Source organism: Phasianus colchicus, chromosome 5, assembly GCF_987193195.1.
Source record: "Phasianus colchicus chromosome 5, bPhaCol1.hap1.1, whole genome shotgun sequence".
Lineage (NCBI taxonomy): Eukaryota > Metazoa > Chordata > Aves > Galliformes > Phasianidae > Phasianus > Phasianus colchicus.
In genome coordinates, this window is record NC_143440.1 from 31480028 (window position 1) to 31500288 (window position 20261).

Genomic DNA, 20261 nt, shown 5'->3' on the forward strand with positions numbered 1-20261 from the left:
TAAACACCTAAAATGGTGCAACATACTTTTGTTTAGGCAACTGAATCACACCAAACTCTATTCCAATTATGTGACAGCTTTTTGATATGAAAAGTTAAGATAAAGCCAACAAAATTAGTTATTCCTTCAGGAAAACAAATACCTTGTTTAGAAATAATCTGAATTTTTTACTAGAATCTTATCATGCGCTTTGTTTTTTTAGATTCCATTCTAAAAATTGATCTCTGCTTAATTCTGCATTCTTTCTACTCAGAGCTACCTTTATTTTTGCATGTTATATTTCTAGTGAAGTGTAATCGTTTTCTTACAGTGTCAGTGTGTTAAGATATTTTGTCCGACTTTTTAACCACAAAACAATAGATTATGTTGGGATTTTCTGGAAAATCATTTTGTAGTCCTCAATCTGATGAAATCTTTTTCTTTTATCTTGTTTTTATCATTTATTTTTTTCTTTTATCTTTTTATTTTTTCCTTTGTCTTAATAGAAAGTTTGAAGTGAAACTAATTGTAATTATTGATGAAAGAAATATAGGGTGTAGAAGGACAGACTTGAGAGGTTTTTGGCATATGCACAGAATTTGCATAATTTGCATAACAGGTTTGCTGTTACAGCAGGGCTATGAGCAACAGAAATAAAAGGATGTTTATGTCTCTTATTTGGTTCCCTTAGCATCTAGAAGTTGAAGATGAAAGAATCTTAAAATATAGTTATGTGAATCAGAAATATGGCCAATAGACATTTTGCTGTCACGCTCTCCAATAGTGGCTTGCTTTAGTATGATCTATGTTAGTCACTGGGCCTTAAGTGCCCTGTTCCAGCACAATGATGAATGTGTACTTAAAGGGAAAAAACTGCGAGCAAGTATATGCTTATGATCAAATAGCAATGCTTTCCAAAACAAGATTATATGCTAGACGGCAAGCCATTACTAAGTTATAATTTTATTTTTAAAGGAGATGTAATGCTGGCAGCTTTGAGGCTGCTGGATCGCAGGGTGGCTTGTATGTATATCTGGCTCATTAGTTAGCCAGCAAAAAATTTTGCTTGACAAAAATCCATTTGGCTGATAAGCCCCCTTTTTAATTAGTCCTTGAATTTTCTAAAGAATATAGCTTAATTTTTTCCTCAGTAATGAAATATAACTACATGGAACAGTTGCAAATCCAAATTGAAGGACAGAAATATTTTCAAGTGAATTAAGCAGACTGCTTTTTTCAGAGCTCAGACATCTAAGGCTTTGTTTTGCTCTGCTAGATTTGACTGAGGCCAACAGAAAGGGTTAGCTTCCAATAAAGAAGTGTGTTTTCTCCTTTTTCATGCTAGACGCCTTTGGGTTTGAGAAAGACTTCATGAAACTGAGAAATTTGTTCTGGTTCCTTATTCTGGTTTATACAGATATTTCGAGTTATTGTGTTATAAGTGTTATTGAGCATTGATGTGTAGCATCTTGCAGATGTTACACAATAAGCCAAACACTACCTGAAAAAGTATTACAAACATATTTTCTTTGTGTGAATGTAGGTTTTTATTGTTTCTTGACACTAACTATTAGCCTTAAAAGTTTCTAAGTCTTCAGTTTATCTGAGAAATGAATTTGAGATGTTCATATGCATCAAAATGTTGATGATATTGTGAAAAGAATAACTGTACAGCATCTTGGAGGAATGCAGGGTTGGCAACCATTTTTCTCAGCTGAAGAGAAGCCATCCATGAATGCCAGTATACATTAATTTTCAGTTCACAGATACACGTAGAGTACATTTCGTTACATGCCTAAAAGGCAAAAAGATGCCAGAAAAAACTTACATGTCAAGAATATTTTTTTAAACCTTAATTTATTCAAAGAAAACTTTAACACCCACATAGTTTAACAAGGAAAGACATCTAAATAAATGGCATACTTCTTTTTTCAGTACTTCAGTACTGTTCACCTTTAGCTTCTTGTGAGGTCTATGAAAACAGTGAATATTCATCAGCAGTGAAAACTGAAAAAATGTGTAGTGGCTGTAGCTGTACACAATTAAGTCAGAAATTGTACCAGAAAACCCACCACAATGTTAGTGAATATTCTTGGAATTGATTCAGAAAGAAGATGAATTTATTTTGTTTGCATTGCTTTTTGCCCTATATGTAGCATGCTTAACTGATGATTAGCTGAGGAAAGTAGTGCTTTGGATGAAATAGTGTCAATGGTTACGGGCTGGTTCGGCCTGGTTCTGTGACTAGCAGGGTGGAGGGATCTGCAGATCTGTGCCTCTGGAAAAGGGAAACGGGACCCAAAATAATTGAAAACAGCAGCAATGATCTGAGGTGAAACAAACTAATTTACTAAATATAGTATCAGCAAAATATAATGAGAGAGAGGGAGTGTGTGCAAAAGGTGGATAGGTCTCACCACAATGCTGAGGTGAGAAGTGCAGTCCAGTTGAGCCAATGAAGAAAAGCAGACGGAGAAGCACAGGGGAAGAATAGAACATCAAGTGACCTTGCTGGGAGTTGCATCTCCTTGCTGACCGCAAAGCCCCCTGGGGAATGTAGTTGTTCTTCTCCTCCAGACAGGCACCCAGAACTTGAGCATCCACAGTCAAAACCCCAGTGCATTACATGATGTTATGATGTGGAATACTGATAACCAAAAATCATAAAACCATGACAAATAGAAAAATGAAAAAGAATATATACCAGTGAATGTTACAGTTTAAGTTTAGTGGAAAAAAAAAGCAGTGTGACTGTCAGAGCGGAGGTTCTTATGTAAGTGCTAATTGGAACTGAGAAAAGCACATCATCACAGATCTTCATGAATATGGCTGCACTCCTTTCCTGACAATTTAGGTGATATGAAAACCTCATTTGTAAGGCATGATGGTCTACATAAATGATTATCCAATCAAAATTAATATAGAGTTCACTGTGAGCACATCCAAAAACTGTATCTTATCCAGAATCTTGTCATAGGTGATGAGTCTTGAACATATGTGAATGCTCAGTTCAGAAGTTTTGCAAGGTTTGTGACTTCCCTTTTCTTTATCAGTTCTCACCCAGTTCTCCTAGGATCTCAAAAATCTGTATAAACCTGTCTTTGTTTATCTGATGTTTCAATGATGAGAGATCATTTAGTCATAAAGGCAGAGCATGGCTTTCCACTTCCATGTTCATGATGCTTTAGAAAAACATTCAGATATATTTACATTATAAAGAAATCAGATGAATCTTTTCAGAGCTTGCATGATGCTGACCAATTTAGATTCCTCATTCCTCAGTGAGCAGTGACACTGAGTGTACTAATAGACTTAATTGTGTGGATGTCATGGTTTTACATTTCTCGGGATCCCACAGGTGTTTGAACATTGTGTGGTTTGTAAAATTAGCTATTCCATTTGGGATGTAGTTGTTTGTAAAATTAGCCATTCCATCTGGGATGCAAGTGTCAAAATTCATATCATACCACATTGCATATAGGTACCAATATAGGTACCATACAGGTGTCTCCGTCAGTGCCCTTGTGGTTATATATGAACACAGTTCCACAACAAGTAATTATGACATTGATGATTGGCCAGTAGGTCGCGAGTAACACCATAGCTTTTAATCCCTTACTCAGTGCTTCCATGATAAAGAGTGGGTTCATCGCTGGTTTCTGCTAAAAAGGGGTTAATGAATTGAAGCTAACAAGGGAGGGGGGGGGGAAGAAAAAAAAGGCACTACCCAGACTAAGCAGTGCTCAAAGTTTACAAATATCCTAGAATACTGGCAGAACACCTGGTCTTTCAAGGTCAAGTTTTCCAGCACAAAAACCTGAACTACTGAACTACTACTCCCTAATGAAGCTCTCTAAGAGCAGAGAGAGAGATTCGTTCTAAAAGCTAAAAAGCAGCTTTGCCTGCATTCTCCACCAAAATCTGTCATGGAGTTAACTAGATCAATTTATGCCCGTGACAGGGGGCAGCAGGCCCCTGCCCCCCATCCTCCCCTGGCCCCACAAAATGGGAAGGAAGGAAGGGAGGAAAAAAAAAACAGCGGCAACAGTCTATGGAGGTAAACTTATTTTACTACCTATGATATTGGAATGCAAAATAACACAATATAATACAATCTAGTTGAAATTGAGACTAATAAATAAGATAGGAGAGAGAGAGTTCCTGAGACTGAGTCAAACCTGAAAAGCTTGGACTGGCTAGGAAGGCACCCTCCAGCACCCACTGCCAGGCAGTAAGAGACCGCCCCACCCGGAAGGGTCAGATCCCATGACTTCCGTAATGTATAGGGATAGGCATCTGGAATTGGAGCATTAACACTAATTCCAGTACATGATGTTTTGATGTGGAATACTGAAAACCAAAAAAACATAAAACCATGATAGTGGACACAAAAGCAATCTCTTTTCTTAGCTACTGCCAGTGTGCTGAGTCCTCGACCATTGCAGAGAGAAGATCAGCACTTACTTTGTCCTCCTGCTTTGGCTAAGTGAGAGAAGCTGGTATCTGTTGTTGCAGCATATGTGAAATGGGTAACTAGATCATCAAGTAAATAAGTGCCACGCTGCCTTCTTTGTTTATTTGATAATTGTGTGTGAATGAATAGTAACGTAGTTGTTTTTGCAGAAAAGGAAGAGAATGTTCTTGGTTCTATCCAGGACAGATTCCTCAGACAGTTGCAGAAAGACATTTGTACTAATTTTTAATACTTCTTTTTATTGTTAATTTATTACATTTCTACGTATACTGAGTGATAAGTGACAGGCCACTTTTTTGCATGCACACAGTCAGTACTTACCTGGTTGAATGTGTTGACATGCAAATTCTTAGGATTATTTTTTATTTCTAAGGAACCTGCTCTCCCAGATAAGTGCAGCTGTTTAAGCTTTTTGAATATATACTTTGCCAAGAACATCTTTCTGGGTAGTGCTTGTACTAGTTAAGAGTATACTGAAATCTTCTTAATTGAAATCCCTTCACAGTCTGTTTCTTCTCCTAAATCTCTATCACCTTTCTCTCCATCTTTTGTGTAGTAGCTCTCCCTCTCTCACTTTCTCTGTTCTTAATCCTTGACCCTGGGCAACTTTCTGCCTGTTCCTCCAGTTATTACTTCCTATCCTTTGTCTCCCATTTGGCATCTTGAGTGCCTCAAACACTCTCAGTGCTTCATTTCTTTCTGCCTTTTGTTCACTCATGTCTTTCACTCCCTTTATCTCAGATATTTTAACTAGAGTTCAGTGTCTGGAAACTTCTGAACAATAACCTCCTTCCCTATTAGAAATATTCTTTCCTAGGTTTTTTAGTCTGTAACTGACCCTGACGTCCTCTGAAATATGTTGCCTCTTTCTTTTATAAAACTGTAAATTCTTATATACCGTTATTTTACTGGTTTAGAATTAAGCACACTGCTAAATACAAAATTTGAGTTAATTCTGCAGATTAAATCCCTTTACCTGTCATAATCTATCATAGCTGTATGCCCTAAACTACAGGATTAGGACATGCAAAGATAATAAAAAAAAATCTGAAAAATTATAATGTATAAATCCTGAAAAACTTTACTAACCCTTTCTCTCTGACATGGCAGGTGTTATGTCAAAAATTACCTTGTGCATGACTACTTAGTAATGATAAGAATCATTTCATTACTAGAATCAATCCTATAACTTTGTTATTACTTTCCCAATAAAACATCAAGTTAAGTGCATTAAATTTAATACCTTTTCCTTTCTTTTGGGTTCTTATTCACTGATCATTACTCAGGGGAGTTTATACTGAGGATCATATCTGTAACATCACAGATATAGCATTCCCGAGTCTGCAGTCCAGGTATAGGAGAGGTTATCCATTGGGGTGAAGGAATGTATGATGGTGATGTTCTTCCCTAAGTACTAAGTACTGCCATAGTCTACAGTTAGTGCAGTTACAATTGTCTGCCACTTATGCTTTCTGTTCTTATGAGTTTATCAAACTTTAAGATTTCCTATTACAACATATCTTTTGCATTTTTTAAGAAATAATTTATCTAAATGAGCAAAATAAGTTAGAGAAAAATGTTCTACAAAAAATATTGTTATAGTAGAAAAAAATTCTTTGAAGGAAAATACTAAATTTTTCTGGAAGACGATTATTGTGCAGGAATACATTTTTGACTTTCCATAAAATGTAAGCAGCAAGACTTGAAAAACAATAATCATTTGCAGGTGTCTGTAAGTCTCAGCATTTTTTTGCAGAATACTACATCTGCAGGAGTCGTGCTCCAGTAATATTTCTTCCCTCTACCACACCCCCTAGCCAGTGTGCAAGAAGCTGAGACCTTTTCTAAATGACAGTCAGGAACTGGAATAGAAGTAAAGAAAGCAAGCCACAGGAAGGTGCTCAGGTTCATTTTTGAGTTGTCAGCTTGATGATCAAAGTCCTTCAGAACAGATTAATGCCGTATAATAGTGCAGAACTGTCCACCTAGTGTCCTTTTCAGCTGGTGTGCCTGTGTGATGGTGCAGAATCAGAAAGAAAGAAGTTTACCTGAAACTACTTTAGCTATATACTATAGACGCATACTGAGATATCTGCTATAATTATGCACTGTAGTACAGCTATGACAAGTGTGTCCAACAGAATGCAGAGTTGCAATGAGTAGTTCTACTATTGGTACAATTTACTATTTGATTACTAGCTTTGATGCCTCTCAGACATCCTGCCAGCAAAATGTAGAAAATGAGTGTAATGAAACTTTTTGTGAGACCTTAAAGAAGCAAATGATCTCTCAGATCTCTGAATCTATTCTCACTCACAGCATGTTTCCACTCTCACTCAAGACATGGATGTTAAAGCAGTCTCATCAGCATGCTAAGGGGAATACAGATTGAGGTGTTCTACCCCTAAGAATCAGCAATTAAGACGATATAATTCTTTTGCCACAAAATCTTATGTATTTTGTCAGTCATCTTATGCAAGATTGTTGCCTGTTGTCTTTGTTTCTAGAATTTGAGTGTCAGTGTGTTTTCCTGTTGGATAACAGGAAAAGAGGTGGCACGTGACATACATATTATTCCTGGAGAAAGCACATGCTATGTGGTGTAACCCATCATCCTCCTATTTTTTAATCAGAGTGTAGTTTTCCACTGATTAATAATCTGTATCATGGTTTTGATATAAATACCACACACAGTGTTAATTTTATTTCTCTCAGTGGTGTCCCTGGGTGTCTCTGCAGGCTGTTATTTTAATACTTGCTTCAGGTGCTTTTACACATTTCTATCTATACAGCCATTCCAATTGTAATAATTTCTCTAAAATCTTTATACAGCATCATTTGTGCAATGTAGAAGTGACTCAAATGTCTTCTGCAAATATATATCAAGGTTAGACCTCTACCTTTCTTATTTTTGCAGGTTTCAAGACTTCCGAAGATAACTTAAAAGATATAAATTGTTTAAAATCAATCTCACTACATTTCTCGTGGTTTTCACTTATCTAATGCTACTGTCTGCAGTGATTTGTTTTTCTTGTAGGCAATAAAAGAGCAAAGTAAAAGCCAATGTGTACAGGAAAAAAATATTCTAAAAAACATAAAATTAATTTCCAAACTTTACAATATTAAATTGCTTATTATATTTGCTTAATCTGCTGATGTTGTCATCGAGGACTCTTGTAGCTTCCATTCCTAGCTTGGTTTCTAAAATTTGTTAGTTTTCAACAAATTTCAACATGTGCAGCTTTTTGGCTGTACTTTTTATATACTGCCTTATTCTTCTTACCCTTCCATAGGTAGAGTTGTATTCAAAGACTACTGCATGCATGGTTTAATCTTGCTGAAACAACAACAAAAAACAACAACAACAAAAAAAAATTGAATGTTGCTCTCCTCATCCATGTTATTTTAGCTTTCTGGCTAAGGCCACAGATCGGAATATATACTTAATATACTATGTGCAGTATGTAAAGTAATGTCTGCAAATTGGTAGTTTAGGTTATGTAGTATAATTAATATTCTGATTCAACATTTAACTAGATTGTTTTGGATACTATCCCAATCTAGAAGTTACCATAAGCACTGAAATTCTCTTGCATTGAAAATGAGCTTTTAGCTAAAAGTTTCTGGCATTGCAGCTCAGAATCTTGGCTGAACATTGACTGTGGTCTCTTGGCTGCAGTCACCAGAATCTACTCTGGGAACAGTGAGAGACTCAGACTTTGCTCTGAAGTGCCAATTGTTTTCTTTCTTATGTTCCCTACTTGCTTTGTTCTTGTTTTTTTTTTTTTTTTGTTTGTTTGTTTAATTTAAATATCTTTATTTCTTTGCTTATAATGTCAGTGGTGTTTGGAGAGCTTTGTGTTCACTGCTGGGGTTGTTTGTTTAATGCTGGAGTTTCACATCGAGGTTGTGTATGATTGTCTCTCTTATAGGAAGAGATCTTACACTGAGTCAGCACTTCAGAACAACACGTTGATTTTTATTTGCTAACCAGAGAAGTAGGCCTTAATTTTCCTGGTAATTTCTCTGTTAATAATTGGTTAGGTTGCTTCCATTTTTCTCTGTTATCAGCAATACTGAATTGCGTTTATGGATAACTGGAGAAATAAGACACAACCAAACAACATTGGTGATTATTCCAGATATTGATACTTCAGGAACTTCTATGTCTCTGAGCACTATAGGGACCGTAGTCAATCACTTTACTGAATGGTTGGATCACAAAAACAAAGATGCACATAGCAAATATATACATTTTGTATGGGATCTGCATATTTTAGATTTTTTAGATTTTAGATTTTTAGATTTTAAAATATGGAAGAAAAAACCATACTGTGGTCAAGCATTAACTATTTAGTCGAAGAAGTGCGCCAAAGATAACATGCTACAACTTGCTGCTGTGAGATCTTGCAAAGATGTTTACCTGATGGAATATAGTTGTCTTCAGTCAGTCATACCATAAGTGCTCTAAATATATGCTGAGAATGTTCAATACTGCTGTGAAAACCCTGCCTTTAAGTAACAATGTGGCACTTAGACTGTTTCAGTTTGAATAAATCTACTTTGTTATTTTGTTGTGGTTCTAAAACGTAGGACTCCTAAACCCTAAAAGTCCAAAAACCTGGCATTCTGAGACTGGTTTTATTTTATTTCTGTTTTTCTTCTGAGAAGCGAACATTAAAAAGTAATCAATGTAAGATTTTCTTTGTTCAAACTTCAAAAACTTATAAGAATGTTTATAAAAATTAATAAAATAGATACAATATAAAAAGATTAACCATTGTATTTTTGTCTTGTGTGTTAAAACAATGTAGTCTGGAAGCAGTGGAGTGCAATTAAAAGATTTATATATAGAATAGGCTAAAGCTGAAAAGACAGTGTGAACATTAGTCTCACATTTAAGAGTTTAGTGGTTAAGCAAGATACGTTCCCACAAGGAATGGGTATTATGATTCATTTTATTTCCTTTCACTGAGAAAAAAAGATGTTTGAAAAGCTGGTGGTTTTTTGTTTTTTTTTTTCTGCAAGAAGTTTCTGTTTCAAAACAGCTGAGAAAGTTAAAACAGGCTTTCTAAAAGATGCCACACAGAGAGAACACAGTATGTCTGGAAGAAACTGGGGAGCTGTGGATACTGCTATGGTAATTTAGTAGAAATATATCTTATCTAATATACTTTTTTGCTCATTTAGAAGACTATATTAAGAGACTTAGCATAATGAGAACACATTGTTTGTGGAAAGAATTTATAATTGCCATATAATTAAGGGGTTCAGCACCAAACTTGGAATTATTTATTATCACAGTTCGAGGATACATCTTTATCTGTACCCCTGGGGTTTCAGTGCATCATATGTCTTATCTGTAGATATGAAAAGATTTTTTTAAAATAATGTTATTTGTTCTTGAAAATTCTAGGTAGTAAATATTTCCAGGGAAGCGTTAAGTACTCAGCTTTCCTGCATTTAATTTACTCAGCTTTAAATTAAATGTGCTTTTTATTTATTAATAGTTAAAAGAGCTTATGTTTTAGGTAAGCATTGCTAGAATGGAGGTAAGTGAAATTCCTCTTAGGTAAATGAAATGAATGATGAAATTAATAATATTTATTGCATATCAATGAGAATTTTTTAAACCATGGAGGTTATGCAATGAAAATGTTTTAGTCATGCATAGTAATGCAGAAATAACCACTGTCCCAGCTGTGAACAGACAGTGCCTGCCATTCCCTTGGCAGCGAAGCCAAGGGAATGTTTGTGCACTATTCTTTCTACACGGAGTGTTAACAGGAGGCACAACCTCATTGGTGTTAACTGTAAAACCTAGGAGACAGTTTGATTAGCAACTGGACTCTTGGAAAGTGCTTGGGTTTTTTGGAGACAAAAATAATAATAATAAAAAAATTAAAAAAAAAAAAAAAAGAAAACAGGTTGAAAAATTATAGCTGCTGAAGTACAAGCATATGGTATTACCCTCTATTTTTTGACTGCATATTTGTTGGTCTGGGAGATCACTGCAGCAACCAAACAGCAGCGTCAACTGCAGCAAAGGAAAGCAGCTGTCACTGGGCGGGGTCTCAGGGGGTTGATTCTGAGCTTCTCTGCTTTTTACAGAGTACTGACCTGGTCAGCTAATGGGAGAGTTTTTTTTTTTTTCAGTGCACAGCAGCTCCTGTTGTAGCACTTGCCTCTAGGGCAGCAGTAAGTGACTACTATCATTGCTGTCTCTGTGGCCTTCATAGGCCACTGCAGCACAGTTGGGACCTTCTGCAGTGTCCTCCTCTTATTGGTTCCAGAACTTCTCAAATCTGGAAGGTTGAGAGTAAACAGCAGCTTGAGCTTGGCAATCCTTCTGTAATGTACAGGTGCTTCCCTAGCTAGGAATGAATGGTCTGTGAAATGCCTCCATGTTGCCCTTTATAAGTGGAATGAGATTTGGAAGTTCTACTAGAAAATAAATGGGGGTACACATTCAGTTCATGCATTAGTGAGGTTTCTTAAAGCATTATTATAAACTGTTATTGCTATCCATGTCCACATAATCAGAATTATTAGATTTGTTTCTGAGTAGATCACACAAAGGAGCAGTTTTTACATACAATTTATGAAAATATTATTTCTTAATCCTGAGAATGGTTAGTTTCCTCAGTATCTCATGATTGGTAGGATTTTATAATAAAATGAGACAGACTTTGGATTTGAGCCCAGAAACTCTACACCTTGTAGACTGCATCTGGGCTCTTCTGGCAAGAGGTGAAATTCAAGAGCAAATACACAGCATTTTAAGATAGTTTAATTCATTAACATGTTCTGTTCCATGAGGACTTTAATTTTCAAGGAGAATGTTAAAGCTTCAAGGATTGTTGCCCATTTTACCAAGTATTTTAATTTGCTATGCTTATTGATGCAGTGTGAGATCTGAATTATTTTGATCCATAAGCTTTCAGAAGCTTTGAAAATCAACATAAATTTAATCAAACAGGCTTAGAGATTATGATCTTTATGCTTCTTCTTACCATAATCTTTTAAAATCAGGGGAAATACCAAAAATTAAAAATAAATCACAAAATTGTAGGTACAATTGTACAAGATCTGAACTTTCCAGTAGAATGTTGCAGGGCTGATGTGTCTGCATATATAAAAGGATGATAGTCCTTTTGTTTATGACATTGTATCACACATGTTCAGAGAACATACTGCATCTCTGGAATTCATTGGTTTTCTCAACAAACAAGGGGCTATCATTCAGAAAAAACTACTTTGGGGAATCGATAAAGAATAGATGCTGTGAATTGGAGGGAGACTGATCTGTAACTGGAGTGTCTGATGCAGGGGTGTGGACTGTTGGCTGTCAATTTTTGCTCTTAACTCTCTCTCTCTGAATTCACATTTGCTTGTTTGTAACCAGACCATTATAGGTTGATATTTTGCTTAAAGTTAATGGAGCAAGATCAAGAGTACCTTAAATGGCCTATAGGAAAGCTGGGAAGGGGCTCTTTATAAGGGCATGTATTGACAGGACGAGGGAAAATGGCTTTAAACTGGAAGAGGGTAGATTTAGACTAGATAATAGGAAGTAATTATTTACTGTGAGGGTAGTGAGACACTGGAACAGATTGCTCGAAGAGGTTGTGAATGCCCCCCTCCCTGGAGATGTTCAAAGTCAGGCTGGATGGGGCTTTGAGCAACCTGGTCTGAAGGGGGACGGTCCTGCCTATAGCAGGGGGTTGGAAGTACATGATCTTAATGGTACCTTCCAACCCAAACCATTCTATGATTCTATAAAATATCATTTCCAGCTGATTCATCTCATGTGTTTCCTGTAACTGGCTAATGTAGATCAGTACAATAACCGCTGAAGGTGTGCTTAGCTGATATCAGAAATTTTGTCTAAACAGCCAATTGACCTGCTTTAGCTTAGTTTTGCACCTCATAGCCACCTCTGAAACATATTCTGGGAAAAAGAACATTAAAGAAGGCCTTTGCAGTGGAGATGAAAGCTACCTTCTAGTATGAAAGGGGGAAGGCAAGCAGCCCACAGTTTTGCTAGAATTTTTTTCCATGAAATTTAAGAACAATTTTTTTCTCAAATGACAAAATTTGAACCCTATTTATGCTATTTTATTTTGTTCTGAACAAATAGGAAAACTGAATGTGTGTATATGCTGATAGTGTTCACCAAAGTTTCAAAAATATTAAGAACATCCTACATGTAGATATTACCTGCAGATGCATACAATTACTTCATTTTATTTCATTTTGTCATTCCAGTAGAGACTGCTTTAAAAGATGACTTCACTGAACGGCTGACAAATTTGGATGTGGCAAACAGAGATGAAGATACCTGGGTCTTGGATAGCAGACTGGGACTGTCAAGTCCGTTTGCTCATTCAAGTGAGAAGGAGAAGATCAACAGGAATGCATTGCATTTGAGTTTGGAATTGAATGTGAGTAGCACTCTATATTGGATTTCAACAAGCATTTTTATATATGTTTCTGGCATGCTTTTGTTTCTGATACGTCTAAAGCTGTGCTCCAAAATATGAGATGAATAGAAAAGTTTTGAATGTGATACGGCAGCTTTCCAGGTGATTTCTGATTCCATGTGTCTATATGTGGCAAGTCTGAAAGCAATATATAAATATATATATATATATTACATAGATTAAGATACGTGACATGTGATTACTGAAATCATGATGGGCATTTTGTTTAAATTGGTTATTTTCCTGGAAGTGAATTGGAGGAGATTGCAGATGACCAGGATTATTTGAGTCAGCAAGCAGTGAATGTGAGTGCACGTGTGCATGCATGTGTACAGCTCAGGAGTGCTTGGAGCTGTGCTGTTAGTTTTAAGATTTCTCAGTTTTGGAGAAGCTGAACTGGCACTGGAATCAGTGCCATGAATTTGTCAGGAAAAGTTTATAAACTTACTGGGAAATGAGACACTGAAGCTTCGCATGCCACCCTGAATGGGAACAGAATGTAGTGGAAGAGGAAAGAACCAGATCAAGCATGCTCTTATAGCCTGTAAGGCCAACAGTATCCTGGGTTACATAAAAAAGGCCCCATCTGGACTACTGTGTCCAGCCCTGGGAACCCCAGTACAGGAAGGCTGTGGAGCTGCTGGAAAGGGTACAGAGGAGGACCACAAAGATGATCAAAGGGCTGAAGCATCTTTCCAAAGAAGAAAGGTTGAGGGAGTTGGGCTTGTTTAGCATGGAGAAGAGAAGGCTCCAAGGAAACCTCATGGCTGCCTTCCAGTACTTGAGGGGAGCTTAAAGGCAGGAAGGAAGCTGACTTTTTACATGTTGTGATGGTGACAGAACTGTCAATAGTTTACGGGCTGATTTGGCCTGGTTCTGTGAGTAGCAGGACAGAGGGACCTGTGGAGGAAGCTTTTCATGCTGAGGGTGGTGACACACTGGAACAGGTTGCCCAAGGAGGTTGTGGATACCCCATCCCTGGAGGCATTCAAGACCAGGCTGGATGTGGCTCTGGGAAGCCTGGTCTGGTGGTTGGTGACCTTGCATGTAGCAAGGGGGTTGAAACTAGATGATCGTTGTGGTCCTTTTCCACTCAGGCCATTCTATGATTCCATGATTCTATGATCTTGTGTGTGGCGATCCTGCCGATGGCAGGGGTGGTGGAACTCAATGATCTTTAAGGTCCTCTTCAATCTAAGCCATTCTATGATAAAGGATAAAAAGACTGAAAGACAACACTTCGAAGGCAGTACCTTTTTGGTTTGTGCAAAGAAACAGTGACAATAATTTGTGCAATAGTGACATCTATTGGTATAAATACCAGAACTGACACAGAATCGCATTTAAAATACTTCTTGTGATGATTGCTCCTGTTCTCTTGCAATTGCCATAAAATTGATTTGGTATCCTAGCCTTCTTTTCCTAAAATAATTTAACAGTGTTGTTGTACCATGAAAGTACAGGTTTATCCTTGCAATAAAACATGGAGATGAAAGTACGTAACTGGACTGAAAAGAACTGATACAAATTGTTATTGCTAGTACAAATGCACACTTCAACATGAAGAATCTAACCAATGATGACATTTCATCTGTATTTATCAAGTCCTCCCATATGGATGAAGTCCTTAATCAAAAGCCATTTAAGTGCAATAATTTGAGTAAAGTAAGACATCTAAGATTAATAAAGAATTTGCTTCCATTTTCCTTTATTCAATTAACATTTTCTGTCTAGAAATCTCATTAAATGTGTCATAGAAGATGGAATTATTTCACTACTTGAACAGGGGAAAATATTTATTCACACTCAGAACAGGAGTCTCCATATGTCTTAAAAAGATAATAGGCAATAAGTGATCCACAAAAAATTTTATCCTGAAGCTCACTCCCTGTAACTCCTTGAAAGTCTGTCAAGACAGAACTCAGGGCTGAATTACTTGCAGAGCTCTAGGGTATCTGCACCTATTCTCCTGCTACAAGTCCAGGTCCAGTTATGTAATAAATATTAGAAACAAAACAGCCAGAAGAATGATGATGAAAAGGGTGCCACTGGTGCTGCCATCAGAATCTATTTGGACTTGCAGCACTGGTACAAGCAACCTTGAGAAAAATCAGCAAGCTGCTCTCAATGATATTTGAAAAGTCACTACAGTGATGTGAAGTCTGTGGTGACTGTAAAAAGGCAACAACACACCCATTTTTAAGAAGAGTAGAGAGAGAACAACTAAAGAAACTACTGATTTGTCAGCCTTATCTCTGTACCAGGGAAGATCATGCTAAAGCACATGGAGGAGAGGGAAGTGATACAAGGCAATCAGCTTGGCTTCACCAAGAGCAAGTCCTTCCTGACCAACATAGTGGTGTAACTGCAGCACTGAAAAAAAGGATGAGCCACTGATGTCATCTGTCTGGAATTCAGAAAGGCCTTTGGCATGTTTCCCTGTAACATCCTTCTCTCTAAATTGCAAATATATGGATTTGATAAGTGGACTGTGTTTGATGGATGAGGAAATGGTTGCAAGATTGTTCTCAGAGAGTGAAGTGATGAGCGTCATCCCTCAGGAATCTGTACTTAAACTGATACTCTTTAATATCTTCATCAGCGACATTGATGGTTGGATCAAGTGCACTCTCAGCAAGTTTGTGGGTGACATCTAGCTGTGTGGTGCTGTTGACATGAACTGGGGCTTTTAGCTTGGAGAAGAGGAGGTTCTGGGGAGACCAGAGAGCAGCCTTTTAGAATGTAAAGGGGGGCTACAAAAAAGAAGGGAACAGACTGTTTGGCAGGGTCTGTTGTGATAGGACAAGGCGAAATGGTCTCAAAATAGAAGAGGAGAGATTTAGACTGGATATGAGGAAGAAGTGTTTTATGTTAAGGATAGTGAAGCACTGGAACATTTTGCCTAGAGAGGTGGTGGCTGCCCATCCTTGGAGACACTCAAGGTAGGGCTGGATGGGGCTCTGAGCAACCTGATCTGACTGTAGCTGTCCTTGTTCACTGCAGGGATGTTGGAGGGTTTAAGGGTTCCTTCCAATGCAAACAATTCTATGAAATAAGCTTCATGAATTGTTCTGGTGACAGCAATCTGTTCCCAGATGTTGTCTTTTCTGTGCTCCTCAGACTGAACAGCATAACAACTGTGGTCAGAGAATGTATCCAAAGTGTAACTCCAAAACAAAAAACGTTTCCAAGGAATACTGACTGAATTGGACTAATTCATTTCCTCACGATCACACTAATTCATGTGATCTATGAGCCTTCTTTGCTATTTGAAGAAAAAAATTAACATGATAAATGAAAATTTAGGTATTGGTGTTTTAAAATATAGTTGTTACTTAAAGTGACAATATTAAAAACAAAGCTGCTTTGCTTTGTTCTGCCTTACAAGAGCAGCCTTACATAGAAATACATTGTACATTTATATATGCATACATAGATTCATAAAAATAGCCAAGTCCAAGCATCAACTTGACTTATCATGTTCCATCACTAAACAACATCCCCTAGTGTCATGTACGTGCTCTCTTAAAACCCATCAGGGATGGGGACTTCCCTACTTCCCCAGACAGTTTCCTTGTGTTATTGAGAAGATGCTTCTGTTTTTATTAGTTGGAAGGAGGAAGATAAAGTAGATGAGGAATAAGATTGTGAATGAATTCTGCTCTAACAGGGATTTAAAATGTGCAGTCTGTATCAGAAGGCTGCTTTAGTTTTTAAGATCTTATTTTCAGCATGCTGGATTCTCATTTGCTGTCTAGAGTACAGAAGATAAGTAAGCAACATAGAAATGGAACTCCACCCACTGCTTCATACAGAATTTCATCTCAGATGAAAAGGCACTTCAATGAAGCATACAACTGGGGCTCAAATAAGTATTAATAAATAGCAGTTGCTCAAGAATTTCTGGTAAATCTTTTGATGCGACTGTGGATTTTACTTTATTAAGTTTTTATTTTAAGCTTTAAACTATTATGTCATGCTGTAGATGGAGTTTAAAAGGCCTGTTGAAAATGAAAAGAGGAGAAGAATAGGGCAACCTAGAAAAGGAAAGCAGGAATGAGACTGAAAATTTGACTCTGTTCTTTCTTACACAAAATGCCAGTCTTTGTGCCACTGTGCACAAAGATCCTTCTCAGTTTACAGTTATCCTGCTCCCTATCTTTGTTGCTTTGTGTGTCTGTTCATTTCAACCTCAAGATCAACCAATGCATTCTTTGCTATGAGCCCTGCCTCAGAGCTTTCATTGATTTCTCACATGGTGGGATTTTCTGCTTCGCTGTTCTGTATATTTACTGCTATTATACAGACTATTTCAAAATAGTAAATTCTTTCTTATAGTGCCCTTTTGTTTTATAACTATGTAACTGTTATGATCTTTTTGATTACCTAAAATAGTCAATATCTCAGTGTGAAACACAGTTCTGATGATAATACTAAAAACCACATTCCATGTATCCACACCCCCTTCCCAAAATGTCTGATGTCTGCTCATACTGTTAGTATCATATAATGTTGAGTTTTGGTAAGAATTACTTATACAACACATGCTCTGAAAGTAATTTCTCAAGTTTTATTATGTTGGCCCACCACATCAGAGGTGGATGTTGGTGGTGCAGTGGTTGAGCATTCCCATCAATATTCTATTTTGTTGCTGTGTGACAGATGGCAGCAGAGGGGCAGTCGGACAACATGGTGCCTGGTATTGAAGTGTGTATGAAGCAGAGGTGTGGCATTGAATTCACTTGCTGAATGTTTATGGAGGCCAAAGAGTGGCTGTGAGCACAGTGTGGTGGTGGGTGGTGCGTTTCAGCAATGGTGACTGCAATGTGAAAGACAAGCCATGTTTCAGATGGTCATGCAGATTTTTGAGTGCAATAATTTATGAGTACTTAAAGCAATTATAATGGCAATACTTAGATTTCCAATACTACAGGAAGATTGCTCACATATTAGTTTACTGTATGTCAAAAAAAAAACAAACAAAAACAAACCTGAAAACAAGTAGATGCCCTTTCTATGTTAGAGTATTTGAAGAGTTAAACTACTAAGTATAATATGAGATAAACTGTTTCAGAGGCAGAAGGAAGAGTTGGAGATCTCTATCATTCAGCAGAGTAAATGTTTGGCTGGGGATGGTGGATGGAGCAGGACTGGGTCAGCTGAGTTCAGACCAGCTCTAACTCTTGGAGCTACTGCCACAACTGGCCACCTCCATGTGGCTCTTTAGCCTGACACAATCAGTGCCTATTTAATTTCTATGATGCTTTAAAAAAAAAAAAAAAAGAGAAACTCATTTTGTTTCCAGTCCCTTCATGTTAAAAAGTCATGGTAAGTTTTGTTTTCCATACAGTTCAGCCATTTCTATGTCTCTATGCCTTGTTTGTTTTTCTTTATTTTGCTGTGATCTGAAAAGTCAATCTAGATAGATATGCTGTCAGGAAGCATTGAGCCCTGCTGTGTAATAATGATAGAAATGATTAGTTGTATTTCTGTCTTACTGTCTGTTTTCTTCAAAGAAATGTTAAAGCTCTCAGGCACTTCAAGAATAGCACTGGGGCTTGCTGTAGGTGTGACTTCTGTCTGTGATGAAATGTAGGTCAGAAAGGGTGTGGGTTATTAAATGTTTTTTAAACTGAAAGGAATGATTGTCCTTTTGTGTAATTAATGCATTAACTGCCCTGAGTGTTGCTGTGACAGGCTCTAGGGGCTTTTCAGAGACAGCAGAGTGCTGTTGGCTTTCTTAAACAAAGAAGCTTGCATCATTACCATAAATTATTTCTTTTTCCAGAGATTGGAAATTGTTTCATCCTTCAGATGCACCATTAAAATCTGTTCAGAGAGACTTTCCTAAGGAGATCTACCCCGTGTTAAAACACTTCTGCCCGGTGAATGTTTCTTGGCTCAGTCCTATTTCCACATGCAAATCATCATGTCTTCTTGTGTAAAAATATTAAGGACACGTAGAGATATGTACGGTTTACCCAGGGATGTTCTACTGATACCCGTGTGTTCCTCATCGGTTATCCAGTCCGTGCTGGGGCTGTCCAGTGGGGTAATTGTCAGCTTGGGAGAAACAAGACATTACAGAATTTTTCTTTATTTGAGACTGGGGGTTTATGAGTCATGTTCTGAACTTGGAGGTACTGCTTGGTGCCCAGTTTTGATAATTTCTCTAGCAGTAGATGTAGAGATGAGTCCTTTCCTCCTTCCTAATGTTAGAAATCTTGAAGTTTTCTTTTCAATTCCTGAAGTTTGCTATCAAGAGAACATATAAAAAAGAGTACATATAAAATAGTCTCATTTTCTTCATGTTTGGGTTATTGCCCTTGTTGATATAAGGCATATTTCAACTTCTGGACATTTAATTATTCTGTGTTCACCTCTGGGTTTCCTAGCATATCAGTGGAGAGCATATTTTGGCCTGACTCTCAAAGAACCATTCTTTTCACTACTGAATTGATCATTGTCTCATAAATTTTGTTGGGAAATTGTTTAAATATAAAGTATGGTTTTCCTGCTTTTCAGACCCCTTTTAAATTGAGCTGTTCATACGTATTTTTAAATTTAGAATAGTTAGATAGTAAAGGGAATGTTTTAGCATAATCTAAAGTATGCTTAGTTTAAATATTACCATGAAGTTTCTGATGTAGCTGTATTTATGGTTAGTGACCAACCAAACTATTTTTGAAAAAATGCAATTTACAGTTTATCCATCGTAAGTTAACCTTATCCCAAATAAATAGATACAGAAACAAGCAAAGTGTGACCATGGAGAAACTCACGCTAGTGTGAAGGTAGCTTCCTACCATTTGTCTTACTAACCTTGGATTCTATGAGTAACTTTGGCACAGAGAGTGATAAAGGCTCTTTCATTCTGTAGAACATCCTTTTAAGATGGTTATCTGTATTAAGACTAGCAAGCCGTGACTCTTACACGGTGGTTCCCATCCTTGGCACTTGATGATAAAGAGTACTGAGGAAGCAAATCCAGAGCTTACTGCAGGAAATGGCCAATAGTAAAGTGAATATATTGCCCTATGATTAAATAACAAATGAAGGTGGGAGTGATTCCAGTAACTTTTGTTTACAGGTATGTATGCAATCATATAATCGAAAAAGTGTCTGTAGGCTTTACCTAAGCCCTTTGTGTTACAATCTCAGTTTAGGGAAACTTGTTTCCTGCAGTACAGACCTTTTGCTGTTGACATTATGATGACTTTACTTTTTATAGTATATGCGAAAGGCAAACATGTCTTTCATACTAAACCTGTTGGTATACTTAATTGTTGCTCGGTGTCTGTGATGTTTGGTTTTTCAGTGAATAT

At 37.1% G+C, this 20261-nt stretch overlaps 1 protein-coding gene across 1 annotated transcript in view; it reads left to right on the top strand.

Annotated features, from left to right (window-relative positions):
- Window positions 1-20261, top strand: part of FMN1 (formin 1) — a 180072-nt gene that overhangs the window by 41708 nt on the left and 118103 nt on the right. The window contains exon 5 of the mRNA XM_090141247.1: window positions 12722-12897. Within this exon, the coding sequence (XP_089997373.1) occupies window positions 12722-12897 (176 nt within the window). The remainder of the gene's footprint in view (window positions 1-12721; window positions 12898-20261) is intronic.